We start from the raw sequence: 15,791 nt of genomic DNA, 5'->3' as shown, positions 1-15,791 counted from the left end.
TTGGAGGCAAAGTCCTGATCATGGATCCAAGAGTTCTATTGAATCTTTCAGCAACACCGTTGCCCATGGGGTGGTATGGTGTCGTGTGTGACTTTTCAACACCTGACAGAGTCAACAGTTCCTTGAACAACTTGCTTTTGAAATGTGCTCCTTGATCAGTGTGAATTCTCTTTGGAAAGCCGTAAACAAGGAAGAAGTCATTCCACAGTCTTTGAGCTAATTGCTTTGCAGACTGATTTCTGCATGGGAATGCATGGGCCATCTTAGAAAGTGATCAGTCACGACCAATACATCCATGGACTTCCCATCGCTGACCGCCGCAGACCAAAAGTCAACGCAGACCAACTCCATCGGTTCTGATGTGCGGGTACTCTCCAATGGAGCACATGCATTGGGTTCAGGTGTCTTCCCAACAACACAGCGATGACAGTTCTTCACATGATCGTCAATGTCTTTTTTCAATGCAACAAAGAAGAATCTTAGCCTCACTAGAGACAGTGTTCGGCTCTTCCCCTGGTGACCAGCTGCATCATGAATCCCCTTTGAGGGGAAGCACCTGCCCTTTGAGGGAGTTAGGCACCACAAAGAGGGAAAGTTGACTGTTCATGTTGTGGTCTTTTCTCACCTTGCATAGCACACCATCGTGAATGGCCAACTTGTCCCAGTACTTTAGGAGCTGACTTACACTGGAGGGCTCATCTGCTCTTTCACTCTTAGACGGCTCTGTAGAAAAGGACACGGCTAATGGTGCCATCTTGTCCTTGGTGGTTGACAAGACTGCTGTGAGGAAAGGGGGAGTCAATACGAAATTATGGAGGAACAGCTGGACTCGCCCCCATGACTTCACTCAGCCCACCCGTGGAGTGTGCCTCCAGCACAGCAAAAATCTCATGAGCTTCGACGGACCCACCAGATGAGGCTTCGTCACTGGGTGGGTTGTGTGCATCTCTGACTGATCTCAGGACCATCTGATGATTAGTGGTATACTTGAAGGCATGCTGGACAGTGTCATCAACAACACCACTGACATTCCTCAGGAGAGACGTGTATGGCTCTCTGCTCAAAGCATCAGCAACAACATTTTTGGGGCTGGGGACAAACTTCAAGTCAAAGCTGTAAGATGCAAGTTTAGCCACCCATCGCTGCTCGCAAGCATCCAGTCTGGGCTTTGTCAAGATGTACGTCAATGGGTTGTTATCCGTCCAAGCTGTGAAGTGACGACCTTTTAGCCAATGGCTGAACTTTTCGCAAAAAGCCCATTTTAATGAAAAGAATTCCACATCAACAACACCACTGACATTTCTCAGGAGAGACGCGTATGGCTCTCTGCTCAAAGCATCAGCAACAACATTTTTGGGGCCGGGGACAAACTTCAAGTCAAAGCTGTAAGATGCAAGTTTAGCCACCCATCGCTGCTCGCAAGCATCCAGTCTGGGCTTCGTCAAGATGTACGTCAATGGGTTGTTATCCGTCCAAGCTGTGAAGTGACGCCCTGTTAGCCAAAGGCTGAACTTTTCGCAAAAAGCCCATTTCAATGAAAAGAATTCCACTCTATGATCGGGGTAATTCATCTGTGAGTGAAAGAGTGTCCTGCTGGCAAAGGCGACTGGCCTTGTCACCTCTTCTCCAGGAGGAACTTGAGATAGAACAACCCTAACACCATCAAAGGACGCATCTGTGACCAAAATGAACGGCTGGTCAAAAGCTGGGTGGGCCAAGGTCACACTCTGAAGAAGCTCTGATTTTAACGTTTCAAAAGCAGTTTGACATGCCAGTGTCCAGCCAGTGGGAGCAAGCTTAGCATAGCTCATCTTCTTCCGAGGCTTCCTCCCCCTTCTCTCAGTCTGTTTGTTGGACCCTGCCGTCAATTGGAAGAGCGGCTTGGCCTTTGCCGAGCATCTCTCAATGAAGTGTTGGTAATACAGCACCATACCAAGGAATGACCTGATCTTCTTTGGACAAGGTGTCTGTCCGTCGGCTTCCATGAGGTTGACGTGCTGGACTTTGCTGATGGTTTCAACTTTGTCTGCATCAGTCTGAATGCCTTTCTCACAAATGATATAGCCAAGGAACTTAACAGATCTTCTCAAGAAGAATCATTTCTTGGGGGCCAGCTTCAAGCGATGACTGGACAGACGGGAGAAGACCGTTTCAAGGCGTTGGAGGGCCACAGATTCAGAGGGGGCAAACACCATCAAGTCATCCAAGTAGCCCAACACTGCTGAAATTCTCATCTCCAAAGATGGACATCATCATTCTCACGAATGTAGCTGGAAGGTTGGAAAGGCCCTGAGGCAGTTGGTTGTATTCATGCAATCCAAAGGGAGAAGAGAAAGCTGTGTATTTCTTGTGCTCTTCCTGGAGAGCATATTGTAATAGCCTGACGTCAGGTCCATAGTGGAGAAGAAGACACTGCCACCAAGAGCAGCTCACATATCAGACTGGTGAGGCAATGGATGGGCATCTCTGACGGTCCGCGCATTTAGAGATCTGAAGTCAGTACAGATCCTTAAGTCACCATTCTTATTCCAAACCAATACAAGGGTAGAAGCATAATCACTGTTTGACTTGCAAAGGATTCCTTTCTCCTCCATAACATTCAAAGCTTAGCATATTGGCTTGGTGAAATCCGCCTGTAGGGCAACCAGAAGGGTCGTGATCAGTCAGATTAATGCGATGGACAAAGTCTCTAGCCTCGCCACAATCCATTTTGTCTCTTGAGAAGATGGACCCATATTTCTCAATGAGGTGTAAAAGCTTGTCTTTCCTGCTCACTGACACCTCACAAGACTATAAGTCGATGTCATGGAAGAGTCAGACTGCACAGAACACTTTTAATCTCCTCACTAGATCTGGGTGCTGAAGAGAGGCTGTTCTCAGTACACTATTCAATGGACTTGATCTGTTCTGCCTGTGACAGGTCTTCCACAGCAATACAAGGTGACACATCAGCTATCTTGGCGATTGATGGATTGGATGATGACTTTCATTGGGATTGATCCATCTCCCCATAGCGGTGTGATTACTCTGCCAACCATTATCTGCTTCGGCCTTGACCTTGACTTTGTCGGTTCAACAATGACTGTGCTACCCACAGACAGGACTGAAGACACAGGTAGCTTTCCCCAAACCAGATGCTCTGTTTGCGGCTCTAATGTCACACCTCACTGGAGCTTTTCAGTGCCTACTTTCCATGGCACAGACTCACCCCTCCACTTCTCAGTATTGGAGAAAAGGGACAAAAAGTCACAGCACTCATCACTCTGGCTATGGCTGGGCATGGGCATGAGTCTCCAATAACAGCTGGTCTCTCTCGTGCTGCGTCAAGAGTCTGTTCATGGCGTTGGTGCCCAAGATCATCTCCTCAGTCTGACCTGGCACAACTTAAGTGGGGACCACCATGGAACAGCCATACACTGTAACTCGCTGTTGGACTGATTCCCTGACCCTCACAGTCAACAACAACGATGTCTCGAGCTGACTGCCTCATCAAATCAGGAATGCACCTTAAGAAACTCGCTCACTGAGAGTACATGCCATGGATCCACTATCAATGAGAGCTTTAAAAGTGGTTCCATTCTCAATTGACTTTGACTTGACTTTGGAACACTGAAAACACAGTCTGTTGTCCTTGCAACAGATGATCCAATGATCTCACCTGGTCCATAAACTCCTCCACCCTGGTTAAAAAGGCGCAACAGCGCCTGTACTTTCTTCGGAGCCTTAAGAAAGCTCACCTTTGTCCCAGGATCCTGGTGAACTTCTACCGCTGTACCATAGAGAGCATTCTCACAAACTGTATCACAGTACGGTATGGCAATTGCTCCGTATCAGACCGGAAAGCACTCCAGCGGGTGGTGAAAACTGCCCAAAGGATCACCGGTACACAACTGGAAAGCATTGAACAGATCTACCGTCGACGCTGTCTGTGCAAATCCAGGAACATTATAAAAGACTCATCCCACCCCAACAATAAACTTTTCACCCTCCTCCCATCCGGCAGGCGTTACAGAAGCCTCCGCTCTCGCACCAGCAGGCTCAGGAAGAGTTTCTTCTACGAGGCGGTGACCCTGCTGAACTCTACTCCATTCCCCCACCCAACTCCATCCTCCCTCTAGCATCATCTTGCACTCCAATGCAATTTGCACAACTGTCTGTTTGCACTGATCATTTCCATTTCACTTCAGTGTTGCACTAAGACTCCTTGCACTATTTATTTACATATTTATTAATTTATAATTATAGTAAGTATATATAGTATATATAATGTATATAGTTTATTCTGTATATATTCTGTATATATTCTGTATTCTGTATATATAATAGTACACTTTTGCACTTTCTGGTTGGATGCTACTGCATTTCATTGGCTTGTACCTGTACTTGCTCATTGACAATAAAATTTAATCTAATCTAATCAAAAAAAAAGAATGCAGTATGAGTAGACTCCCTACAGACTTAACATGGCTTGTCATTAAGGCCTGGAATACAAGACATGCCACTCGTCTTTCTACTCGGTCTGGACTGACTGTTGAACTTTCTCCAGCATTCCAATCATCTTTTCCAGAGCAGAGTGATCCATGGTAGTGGGCTGAGGCACAGACTGAATGTACGGGCCTGGGCTAGCGTTCACCTCTCTCTTGTTCACAGCCACTACCTTCTCTAATATAGCCTTATCCAAACTTTTCCCTGCTGCTTTGAAACTTCTCAGAGTGGTGCTCATTCAAGATTTCTTGCCCCTCAGTTACACTTGTCGATGGTCTTAGATCGAAAGGTGAGAGCTATTTCAGAATTTGGGCAACTCCTAATGAACATGTGCCTGAGCCTAATGGACAGGCTGTCACACTGCTTACCCTGCTCTTTTAGACACTCTGTAGCAACATCAGCAGCACGCTTAAGGTATAGCCAGTAATCATAGGAGTCTTCCTGTGGCTCAGGCAGAGTGGTGTCAAAGTCTTGCAGAGGGAGAGGTGAAAACTGCTGACAGCCGAAATGTTTCCTCAAAAAGCAGAATATGAGGTCTGATGTCGACACCACTAGATTTTATGTCAACTTGGACAACATCCTTGGCCTTGCCTCTTAAGTGAATGAAAACTCCTCACCCTGTTCATCATGGTCATGCCTCCCTTCCTTATGAAAGTTTGCATGAGCTCAATCCGTTCCTCAAGTGTAACAGAATCTGACTTGTCGGGGATCCCTCACTTTCCTCTGACTCACTAAGTGAAGCTGAGATGCATTTGTCAGTTCTGAGCTGGAGTATGACTGTCATTATGTGCACTGGAGCAGATACACCTGTAGCTGGGCTAGGCCTACTCGTGTGTGAGAACGCTATCTGCTAGCTGTTGACCTATTTGCTGCACGATGTTACCCATCTGATCCAGAACACCAATAGTGGAACTAAGCTCTGGGAAATGGATAGGCGCCCCCAATAAACCTCTACCCCGACCAACACTAACTGGAGTGTGAAACTCTGAGATCTGGGAAAGTTTGAGCTATCAATTTCAGTCAAGGAGATAAATAGAAAAGAAGAGAAAACACCTATATACAATATAATACAAATACTATTACATTTATGAACAATTTCCTAGAATTATGACAAGGCTATTAAACAAGGCTACCTAACTTAACTAATATGATGACTGGTCCACCAGTCCTAGGAGGTGTTGATCGGCGACCAACTTTAAGTTTTATCCGGGTCACGGCACCACTGTAAACTGCGTTGTGTCTTTGTAAATGATGAGCTAATAGTTGGGATGAAGATGGCTTTGTTGTTATGCAACAGGAGACATGACATAAAGTCAAAGTGAGAGGTGACGTGAAACCTGTGCAACAGAAATTAAGGCGGTTGCCTTTCTCTGTTAGAGATGCTATTTCTGCAGAGTTAAAGCACCTACTAGATCAGGGGTGGCTAACCAGTCCAGCTCAAAGGGCCACAACAAAACCCAACAAAAAGAGCTGCACTGTTTCCAGACCATCAATGGCATGAAATGGTTCACACATAACTGATGGGGAAAGATCAGAAACAAGGGACAATTGTTTGAGATTGGGTGTGTTGCGAGGACAAAAAGATAAAGTTATAACCCACACAGGTAAAGTGCTCTAAAGATTAACTAATAAAGAATGTTCAAACTTTAAACAAAAAGCGCAGTGTGCCACGGCCTGTAGGGGAGACAGAGAGACAATAGCACAGTTAAAACGTCCAGTGTTCATCCTCATATTTAGATTTAGATTTCTACGCTTTCCTGCATCCGTGGCGATTCTGTCAGTAGCTAATGCTAGTCTGGCTAGTAACACCCTGAGACTGCGTGGTTCACACATAACTGATGGGAAAAGAATCAGAAACAAAGGACAATTGTTTGAGATTGGGTGTGTTGCGAGGACAAAAGGATAAAGTTATAACCCACACGGGTAAAGTGCTTAAAGATTAACTAATAAAGAATGTTCAAACTTTAAACAAAAAGTGCAGTGTGCCACGGCCTGTAGGGGAGACAGAGAGACAATAGCACAGCTAAAACGTCCAGTGTTCATCATCATATTTAGATTTAGATTTCTATGCTTTCCTGCATCCGTGGCGATTCTGTCAGTAGCTAATGCTAGTCTGGCTAGTAACACCCTGAGACTGCGTGTGCACATTTGAATGTTTCATGTTTGGAGCATTAACGTTGCTGTTAACATTTTCCTGTTCGGCTCCGAAGCGTGGTCGAGGAGCACAGGAAGATGTTTCTGGGCGGCAGTAGCTCAGTGGGTAGAGCAGTAGCTCAGTGGGTAGAGCTTTCGCTTGGGAACCGGAGGGTCACCAGTTCAAGTTTCTGCCGAGGTGCCCCTGAGCAAGGCACCAAACCCTCAACTGCTCCCCCCTCTGTAATGGGTGGTAATGTAATGTAAGTCGCTTTAGATAAAAGCATCTGCTAAATGATCGGAATGTAATGTTTCCTCTGGGGCCGAAGTTGATGCTCAGTAACTTCTGGGTTAATCCCCTCACTTTTTCCAGCAGCAGAACAACGCACAGGAAACTCAGTCGTTCTTGGGAAGTTGCCAGCTTTATTTTCCCCAGTCTCTGGCACACTGTACATTCATATCTTCATACTGTAACCCGCAACCGTGTCATTCATTGCTCCCGCCAACGCTACGTACCACCGGTCTCTCTCTCTCATGCTCGTCCACACACACACACAAGACGCGATACCTGCATCTCTCTTATTAAAGGAGCCATGCACTCTTACAACGTTACTTAACGTTTATTTTACAATATGACCATTCTGTACACCAAGAGAAAAATCTGTTAGCACTCGAGCTGGAGCAGAGCCAGTCAGCCAGCAAAGAGCTGCCACCCCTGTACTAGATTCTGACATCATTAAAGAGATTGATGCGTCTCATTGGGTGTCGCCATCATGGTGACCCAACAAAAAAACTCAGGGGAGCCCAACAAGGCTGTAATGACTGATTGCTACCCCATTCCAAATATGGCTGAACTGTTTTCAGAGCTCAGAGGAGCAACCATGTTTTCAACTATCGACCTTGCAAATGCTTACAACCAGGTTCCTCTGCATGAGGAAAGCAGAGACCTACCAGCCCTCGTAACCCATGAGGGGCTCTTCAGATACAGAACAAGCGAGTCTGCTATGGGCTAGCATCAGCACCCTCAGCATTTCAGAAGATGCCATCATTGTCTACTCATCATGCCATGCTGACCATGAAACATGTCTGAAAACTGTACTCCACAGGCTGCAGGAAGCTGGACTACATCTCTACACAGAGAAATGCTCATTCTACCAGGAAAAGCTGACATTCCCGGGCCACACCATAAGTAAGCATTGTCTGCTGCCCAACAACCACCACATTACAGCTGTTCGTGATGCTCCAGCCCTCAGCGATGCTGCATCCCTCAGGTTGTTTCTTGGCCTGACAGCGTGGTACTCAGAGTTCATTCAGAACTGCGCAGCCATTGTGGAGCCTATGAGAGATGTGCTACGTGATACTACATTCACATGGACTAATGATGCACAGCATAGCTTCCAGCAGGTCAAGCTACTTATCACCCACAGTCCAGCACTTGCCCTGTTTGACCCCACACTGCCCACCATAGTGTCCACTAATTCTGAGAGGGAGTCACAGAATAGTGGTGCCAGTCAAGCTGTGATCACACTTGGTACACCTAGGGCATGAGAGCCACCAAGGCATCGTCTGTACCAAACAGAGACTCAGAGACTTGTATTGGTGGCCTAAAATGGATGTGCTGGTCATTAGTGCCTGGGTGTCCTTTCAGCTGAACAACAAAAACTGCTCCTGCTCCGATGACACCAGTGCCTTTGCCTGATGGACCCTGGCAAAAGCTTGCACTAGACATTGTTGGTCCATTTGAGACTGGTCCTGCTGACTGTAAGTTCGCTATTACAAATGTGGACTACTTTTCAAAGTGGCCAGAGGTGTGTTTTGCTCCACTGTGTACTGCTGGTACAGTGATCAACTTCATGAGGTCTGTGTCCAGCCAAAAAGGAAAGCATCCTCACTGCACAGAGAGAGAAACCACATGCAACCACAGGGACTTCACCCTTCCAGCTCATGTATGGAAGGAAGATGAGAGCCAAAGTCTCTATCCAGCCAAAAGTCACAGCCACTCAGGATAATGAACTGAGTGCCAGAGTTGCAAAGAAACAGTTACACATGAAAACATACACGGATGCCAAGAGACATGCTTAAACTCCCAAACTGCACTCAGGAATTTGGTGCGTGTGAGAAACCCAACGCATGTCAAGAAAGGCACGTCCAAGTTCAGCAGACACAGCAGAAAGGTCCTCACAGCTACACACTGAGTGATGGGAAAACTTGGGATGATTCACACTTATCCGTGCTGCCTGAGACTTTCACTCTCCCAGCAGAAGAATAGAGGCCTACAGAGCCGGCTGCGAGTGACAGTGTACAAACCAGGAACCAGAGAAATAAAATACAGCCAGCTTGGATACAAGACTATGTCACATGAAAATACAGAAAAATAAGGTATAAAGTTGTGTTGTTTTGACATGTTCAAAGAAAGGAAAAAGAAAAACATGTTACTGTTTCTGTTATACTTTAAATAACACTCCGTTTTTGCCCATCAGAAAATATGTTGTTACTGAATGCATGTTACTGTATACCCTACCTGATTTTATATATAGAAGTAACATCTTTTTAAGGAAGGACATGTTGTGTTCGGAAAGCTAAGCTATTCCCGGCCTATAGGTGGCACTGTGTTTCTTCGGAGACAGTAGCTAGAACATAGAAGAAGAAGACAGTCGAAGACGAAGTGTTATAGACGAGAAAGTTGGTTGACATTGAAGTATCGTATAAAGGTAATTCTCTGTCCTTTGTTTCCGTATGACAATATGTTGTTAAAAATTGACATATTCTGCACGATTACAGAAATAATTAGCTCGCGTGGAGGTCTTATGTGGAGAACGGAAAAAGACAATATCTTATTATCTTGAGCAGAGACGACCAACATCAGAAGAGGAGATGGTCAAAATAGTTTCTACCTGGCTCTGCTCTTCCTTTAAGCTTTAAGCTCTCCCTTTCACATCTTCTCGCTATACTTCCTTTTGGAGCAGGCTTTGTCTGCTGGCAGAAATCTGAATACTCTTGGGTTTTTGTAAAGGTTAGTTAGGAATGGAATCAAAATTGGGATCAGGCCATGTTGCTACGAATCTCTTACTTCCCACAAACCGTGGCTTATTAAAACAATATTGCAGTTATAAACTAGCAGGTTGGTGTATATATATGTCTATGTGTGTGTGTGTGTATGTACTGTATATATATAATATTGAAATAGCATGTGCACTTCTCAAATATGTCAAATATGCAGCCTATATCTAATCAGATGTGACAAACAAGAAAGAATTTATCATTCACTTGGTAACAATGATTAATTAAAGGAGACAAATAATGAATTAATTTCAATTAATCAGTTAATGGCAGGAAGGTCATATCACAACCAGTCACTTGAAGGCACTGTGGTCACATGAACAACAGGACATTTATTTGTTAATATTGTGTTTCATCCATATATTGCAACTTAAATAAATAAATGGATTATGGATAAATTGGTGATTTGAACTTGAACTTGATGGGTGTCTTTACAATATCAAGAATGCGAAAGTGGAGATGAGGGAAGATACAGGGTTGATTAATATGACTTAGAAGGAGAGTAAATAATATTGGACTCACTACCAACACTCCAGTTCAATAGGTGGCAGTAATAAATACATTTCAATTGGCTATCAACTGCCTCAAACAAAAGAAGAAGTGTAGAATCTTTAGTCGAGCTGTCTCCGTGTGCCACTCCCAAGATGCCCACCGGCTTCCCATGAACAGTTTAGTGAGGCCGCCCTGTTCAGCTCACAGAGCGGAACGCCGCGTCGGCCGATAGCTGCACCCGAATTGCGGAAGCTAGAGCAAGAAAACAATCGGTGCATCGTAGCGTTGTGTTTGTATGCTTGTACGGTTTCGATTGAAGACATTTCAGGACATTTTAACAGGTAGGAATACCGGCAGTAAGGTAAGATGTTATATCAATAACATTACCAAATTGCACTTGGAGCAGCAAGCTTGTTGTTCACGCGCCTGCGGACTGGTTTGTCAAGTTAGCTTATTGGCCAACTAGCTTGCCAGAGGGCTCGCGTCATCAACCGACACTGGAGACAGTTTGGTTATGTTGATATAAATATAGACGTGCCGATGATGTGGCAGTTTATGTTCATGTTGTCAATGTTTTACTCTGGGTTGACGGTGTTTTAAGAACTGGCGTGTAGCGGTAGGACAGATAGCGCTCTGTAAAGTTGGCTCAATTCTACAACAGCCTACACTTGTTACCAACGAGGCCCTGGTACAAAATGGAATAAATGAATACGGAGAGATGAGCATATCGACCCCGTTCAGCTCAACATTTAAACTTGTCCAGCTCTTTAAATTTTAAAGTGACTGTAACATCGGCAGGGATGTTGCGTTCATGGTCTTCTCATGGTCGCAATTTTCCCCTAATTCAAATAACTGGCTCACGCATCCACGTTGTAATTGTTACTTTGTTGTGTAGCCGCATAGTATTACTACGGCTGGTTTGAGTTATTAGTATTATTATTATTATTATTATGTCTATATTAATCAAACAAGTGAAGTGGTTTGGAAACTTGTAGCAGTTTGCTCCAGTCTTTGTGAAACAGCTCCAGTTCACCCAGGTTTCATGGCTTTCCACACGTTTAGTGGTGTTCAGATCAAATTGTTAGTGCTCCCTTTAGCGATCAGTGCCCCCAAACCTTCACTTCAGGGGAGATTATATTGCAGGCCCTAGACAGAGAAGAAAATGATTGATGATTTGATTGAGGGAGATGCTAGGAAGTACTGTCTGCTGTGAACAGAGAAGAAAACACACATAGTGCACAGGCCACACAGAAAATAATATCTACAGTATCCAACGTGTTCTTCACTGAAACTCTATACAGCACATATCATTGATTACCAGTTCATAACAGCATTAGTAAGTTATCTGCACAAAATCAGCTGTGCAGTTGTCATTGTGATTGAACTGGGACAGGGAGACAGGGAGTGTAAGACACTTGATTTTAGTCAGGTCCTATGCAATTCACACAATGTTTATGACACGTGACTTGAAAGTTGTCTTGCACCCCAACACGCATGCATTACAGAGGGGGTGCAGTTGGGGGGGGGTTTGGTGCTTCCTTGCTCACGTGCAGCTCGGCAGTGCCCTGGAGGACTTTCAACTTCTGCACCCACTTAAATTTACCAAAATGGTTATTTAACAATAATCAGAAAGGTTGTTATCTGAGGTCGTGTTGAACATTTATGTTTCTGTCGCATTTAAGGATATTTAAAGCTCAATGTAATGTGTCTACAACCACAACCAATGACATTGTTCATTCTCCCCTGTATGTCCAACAGTCATCATGAACAGTGAGCTGAATGTGCCAATGGGTTCCCCGGCACCTGGAGGTGCAGAGCGGGCGCAGGATGGCGGAGGTATGGACTACAGGGACTGGGTGCGTCGCAGTTACCTGGAGCTAGTTAGTTCCAACCACCATTCGGTACAGGCCTTATCCTGGAGGAAGCTCTACCTGAGCCGGGCCAAGCTGAAGGCCTCCAGCAGGACATCTGCACTCCTGTCCGGCTTTGCAATGGTGAGTCACACTCAGCATTCTGACATCAGCATAGCATTTTTGATTTCATATATCACTCTTAAGTTTGAACATGGACTGATTCACTACCTTCTAAAAAGACATGCCCACCTAGAGCCCGGTTCTGCCTGAGGTTTCTTCCTGTTAAAGGGGGAGTTTTTCCCCTTGCCGCTGTTGCCAAGCGCTTGCTCATGGGGTAGTGTTGGGCTTCTTTAAATGCTCTGTATGTAAAGTGCCTCCAGATAACGTCTAATCCACCCCTGATAACTGGCAGATTCTACAAATGTTCTGTTCTTATCGGAGGACATACATTAAATAAAGAGAGAAATGAGAGTTATTACTTTACCATAGGGTTCTAACTTGACTCATTATCTTGTGGCATTATGGATGCGGGAGTTGGAGAAAAATCACAAGACACAGACAGGAGCAGAACAAATAGTTTGTTGCAGGAGCAGGACTGAATCTTACAGGAGCTGGATTTAAAGATCTGTCCTGTACATCTGTACCTCTGAACAGTTATGTGCTTGTGGTGTATCCTTTCATTAGGAAAAGTGTTTTCATGGTGTGATCATTGCCTTTGATAGGTCGCCATGGTGGAGGTGCAGCTAGAGATGCATTATAGCTACCCTCGTGTTCTCCTCATCGCCTTCAGTGTCTGCACCACAGTGCTGGTGGCCGTTCACCTCTTCGCTCTTCTCATCAGCACCTGCATCTTGCCCAATGTGGAAGCCGTCAGCAACATCCACAACCTCAACTCTGTCAGCGAGTCGCCCCACGAGCGTATGCACTATTATATTGAACTGGCATGGGGCTTCTCTACCGCCCTTGGGATCCTGCTGTTTTTAGCAGAGGTTGTCCTTCTCTGCTGGATCAAGTTCTTGCCTGTAGACTCAGGTGGAGCCAATCAGGTGGCCGTGGCAGCCGCTGAACTAGCATTGGCCTCAGTTAACTGCAGCACAGCATCATCCCCTGGTGCGGTGAAGCCCTTAAAGCCGTCGCCGGTGCAAGAGTACACCGGCTGGCAGGCAGCACTGGCCTCCACCATAATCATGGTCCCCGTTGGAGTCATTTTCGTGGTGTTCACCATTCACTTCTATCGCTCCCTTGTACGCCACAAAACAGAGCGGCACCATCAGGAGATTGAGGAATTGCACAAGATTAAGGTGCAGCTGGATGGTCACGAGAGAGGACTGCAGACAGTGTGACTCCACCTTAGAACCTGAGCAGCCATCAAGGAGCTTAAGGACTTCCCCCATATTTTATCGGACATGTGTTCTGGTCACTGTTCATGGCTGTAAAGCTCCTCACTGTGTAGTACAAAAGGTCAATACGTGTCAGATTGCTTATTTATTATGAAGGGGAAATAGCACTGTGGATGCCCTGTTAGTTAGATGTGTGATCTGTGTTGGTCTGTCAGTTGTATAAGTGGGTCATGTAAAAGGTTTACAGATGAAGGGCTATCGTGTTCTGTGTGCCATTTCTGAGGTGAGACTCGGACTCAGTGTGGAGCGGCGGCTCATTCAAGTCAGTGAACCGCGTCTTCAGCTCATTCCCTATTTCTGTCACACTGCAAGTCATTTAGTTAGGGATCAGCAGGAACATCAGTTTCCATTATTGGTTACTGTAAAGCCTTTGAGTTGATGATTTAACTTCTACTACCTTGCCTGATAGAAATGTTTCTCTTTTAGTCATTTTAACATTTCAACATTTAGCTCCGATGTTAAGTGCCCAGCTGAGAATAAGCAAAAGAAATCGGTTCTGAAACAGATGAGATTATATTTACTGTCATTGATTTGATAACATCCCTTTTTATGTGTTGAAAGTGTTGAAAATGATGGCGTTAGTGACAGAGTGCCAGAGTTGACAGAGAAGAACTGTCCTAAAATGGTAAATACGGTTGATGAAAGATGTTACTGAAGAGAGCTGTATGGGAGTTTACACAGTGGGATTGTTGGGTCAGGCTATTCACATGAAATGTGTGTGGGAAATGATTATAGTAAAATTGCCACTAAGATGGAATATGTGAATAATACATAGTTATGAATAAAATGTCATGAATGTGGAGAGAATAGAAACTTCTGATAGGTAAAAATGTTCATACCAACAAAGAAATGGAGGTACTGTGGACGAGGCCAAGAAAATGTTTGTTTTTATTTCTGTACAGTTCTATTGTTAAGTGCACCACAGCAATTCTGAGTTATTAATGGTTTTGGGATGTTTTAAAGGAGATGAGCTGTATGTGTTGACTTTACCTACAGACATCATGAGACAAATACAGAGGTTAACATGGTTTGTTTGGCTGTTTGGCATGTCAGAGTGGGTCTGCGTTCGAATTTTGCATGTGACTTTGTCCGAGAATCTGTTTCGTTTCTCTGCTCTCCATTTGTTTCTCCAAGTTTTCCAAAAATGGCAGGGGTGAGAAGTGTTATGCAGATAGGCAACATCCTCCCACAAAGTTGTCTTCAAATCCCAAGCTTTCAAGCCCAGTTTGTGCATACAAAGTGGCTAGAGCTTTTAGTGCTGTAGCTGTCCTCACACAGTTCCGATGCTCTGTTGAAACTGCAAAATCTTCACAACATTCCAAACGAGACGGCTGACCAAAGAGCTGCACCGTCAGTTTAAGTGCACTTGTAGTTACTTTCATTGTACAGTGAGTGTTGGGTTCTGATCACAGAATGTTACTTTGTCTTGTGTTTGTGCTTTTTGAATGAATAAAGCCCAGGTTAGAACGATTACAGCCTTCTACATGGAGAAAAAGAAAAAATCTGACCTGGACATTTGGATGTCTATCAGCTCTTCACACACAAGCCTGACGTGTAACAAGAGTTACAGATACAGACTTGACTTGACTTGATTCTGTTTACTTGCTCATGTACCAAACTCAGTAGAAGTTCTTTACATCTTCAGTGTGTTGTTCATTGCAAACATTTTCCAAACGGTCTGCTTCACTTTTAATTGCAGCAAAAATGTGAGAAGCCGCCTGACGTTTTGAAACCACAATGTTTTGTTTTATTTTAATGTATTTGTTCAATTCTTTGTTAAATAAAAACAAATGTAGGGGGAAGTCAATAGTTTGGATTTAAATTTACTGTTAAATTCATAGCTGTAATATGCACATGACAACAGCTAAACTCAACTGCTTAAATACATTCATTTAGTAAAACAACATATGTAGCAAATGCAAAATAATAGAAACATGTTTCACTAACACAATGTTAGCATTACCTGCACAAACAATCAGAATACAGAAGAAAATAGGTTCTTAAATGTATCCAGAATCAGAACCAACAAACCACTTTATATCAGACAATGTCCTGTTATAAGCAACGGCAGTAGCTCAGTTCATAGGGACTCAGCTTGGGAACCAGAGGGTCGCCTGTTCAAATCCAAGAAAGTGGACAGCCGAGGTGCCCTATCATTGCCTTATCATTGACATGTTTGCACGGAGATGTGTTCGCATGTGATTTGACCCAATAAAGTTTGTTCTTCTCATCCGAACAGCTCTCAAACTCTCAACCAAATAGAAATGTGTAGAGTGATGCATAAGCAAGAATGATGCAGAGGAAGTAAACATGATTCCAACAAAACAAGTATCTATTCATCTGCAAAACTACACCTGATTCACATGTA

At 44.4% G+C, this 15,791-nt stretch overlaps 1 protein-coding gene across 4 annotated transcripts; it reads left to right on the top strand.

Moving 5' to 3' along the window:
- The first annotated feature begins 9,258 nt into the window (after positions 1-9,258).
- orai2 (ORAI calcium release-activated calcium modulator 2) lies at positions 9,259-15,651 on the top strand. Of its 4 annotated transcripts, none has more exons than XM_076161361.1 (3): positions 9,259-9,329; positions 11,929-12,164; positions 12,746-15,651. In XM_076161361.1, the coding sequence occupies exons 2-3, from the start codon at positions 11,934-11,936 to the stop codon at positions 13,364-13,366; spliced, it is 852 nt and encodes a 283-aa protein (XP_076017476.1). In that variant the 5' UTR covers positions 9,259-9,329; positions 11,929-11,933; the 3' UTR covers positions 13,367-15,651. The 4 variants fall into 4 exon arrangements, with proteins under 4 accessions (XP_076017476.1, XP_076017477.1, XP_076017474.1 ...); XM_076161362.1 differs by lacking the exon at positions 9,259-9,329 and adding an exon at positions 9,719-9,739; XM_076161359.1 differs by lacking the exon at positions 9,259-9,329 and adding an exon at positions 10,275-10,511.
- Positions 15,652-15,791: the final 140 nt, after the last annotated feature.

Source organism: Genypterus blacodes, unplaced genomic scaffold (assembly GCF_046128005.1).
Source record: "Genypterus blacodes isolate CSIRO-AG114 ecotype Tasmania unplaced genomic scaffold, CSIRO-AGI_Gbla_v1 ptg000111l_1, whole genome shotgun sequence".
In the NCBI taxonomy this organism is placed as follows: Eukaryota; Metazoa; Chordata; class Actinopteri; order Ophidiiformes; family Ophidiidae; genus Genypterus; species Genypterus blacodes.
The sequence above is the reverse complement of the archived record's forward strand: the minus strand, read 5'-3'. Positions and strand labels throughout refer to the sequence as shown.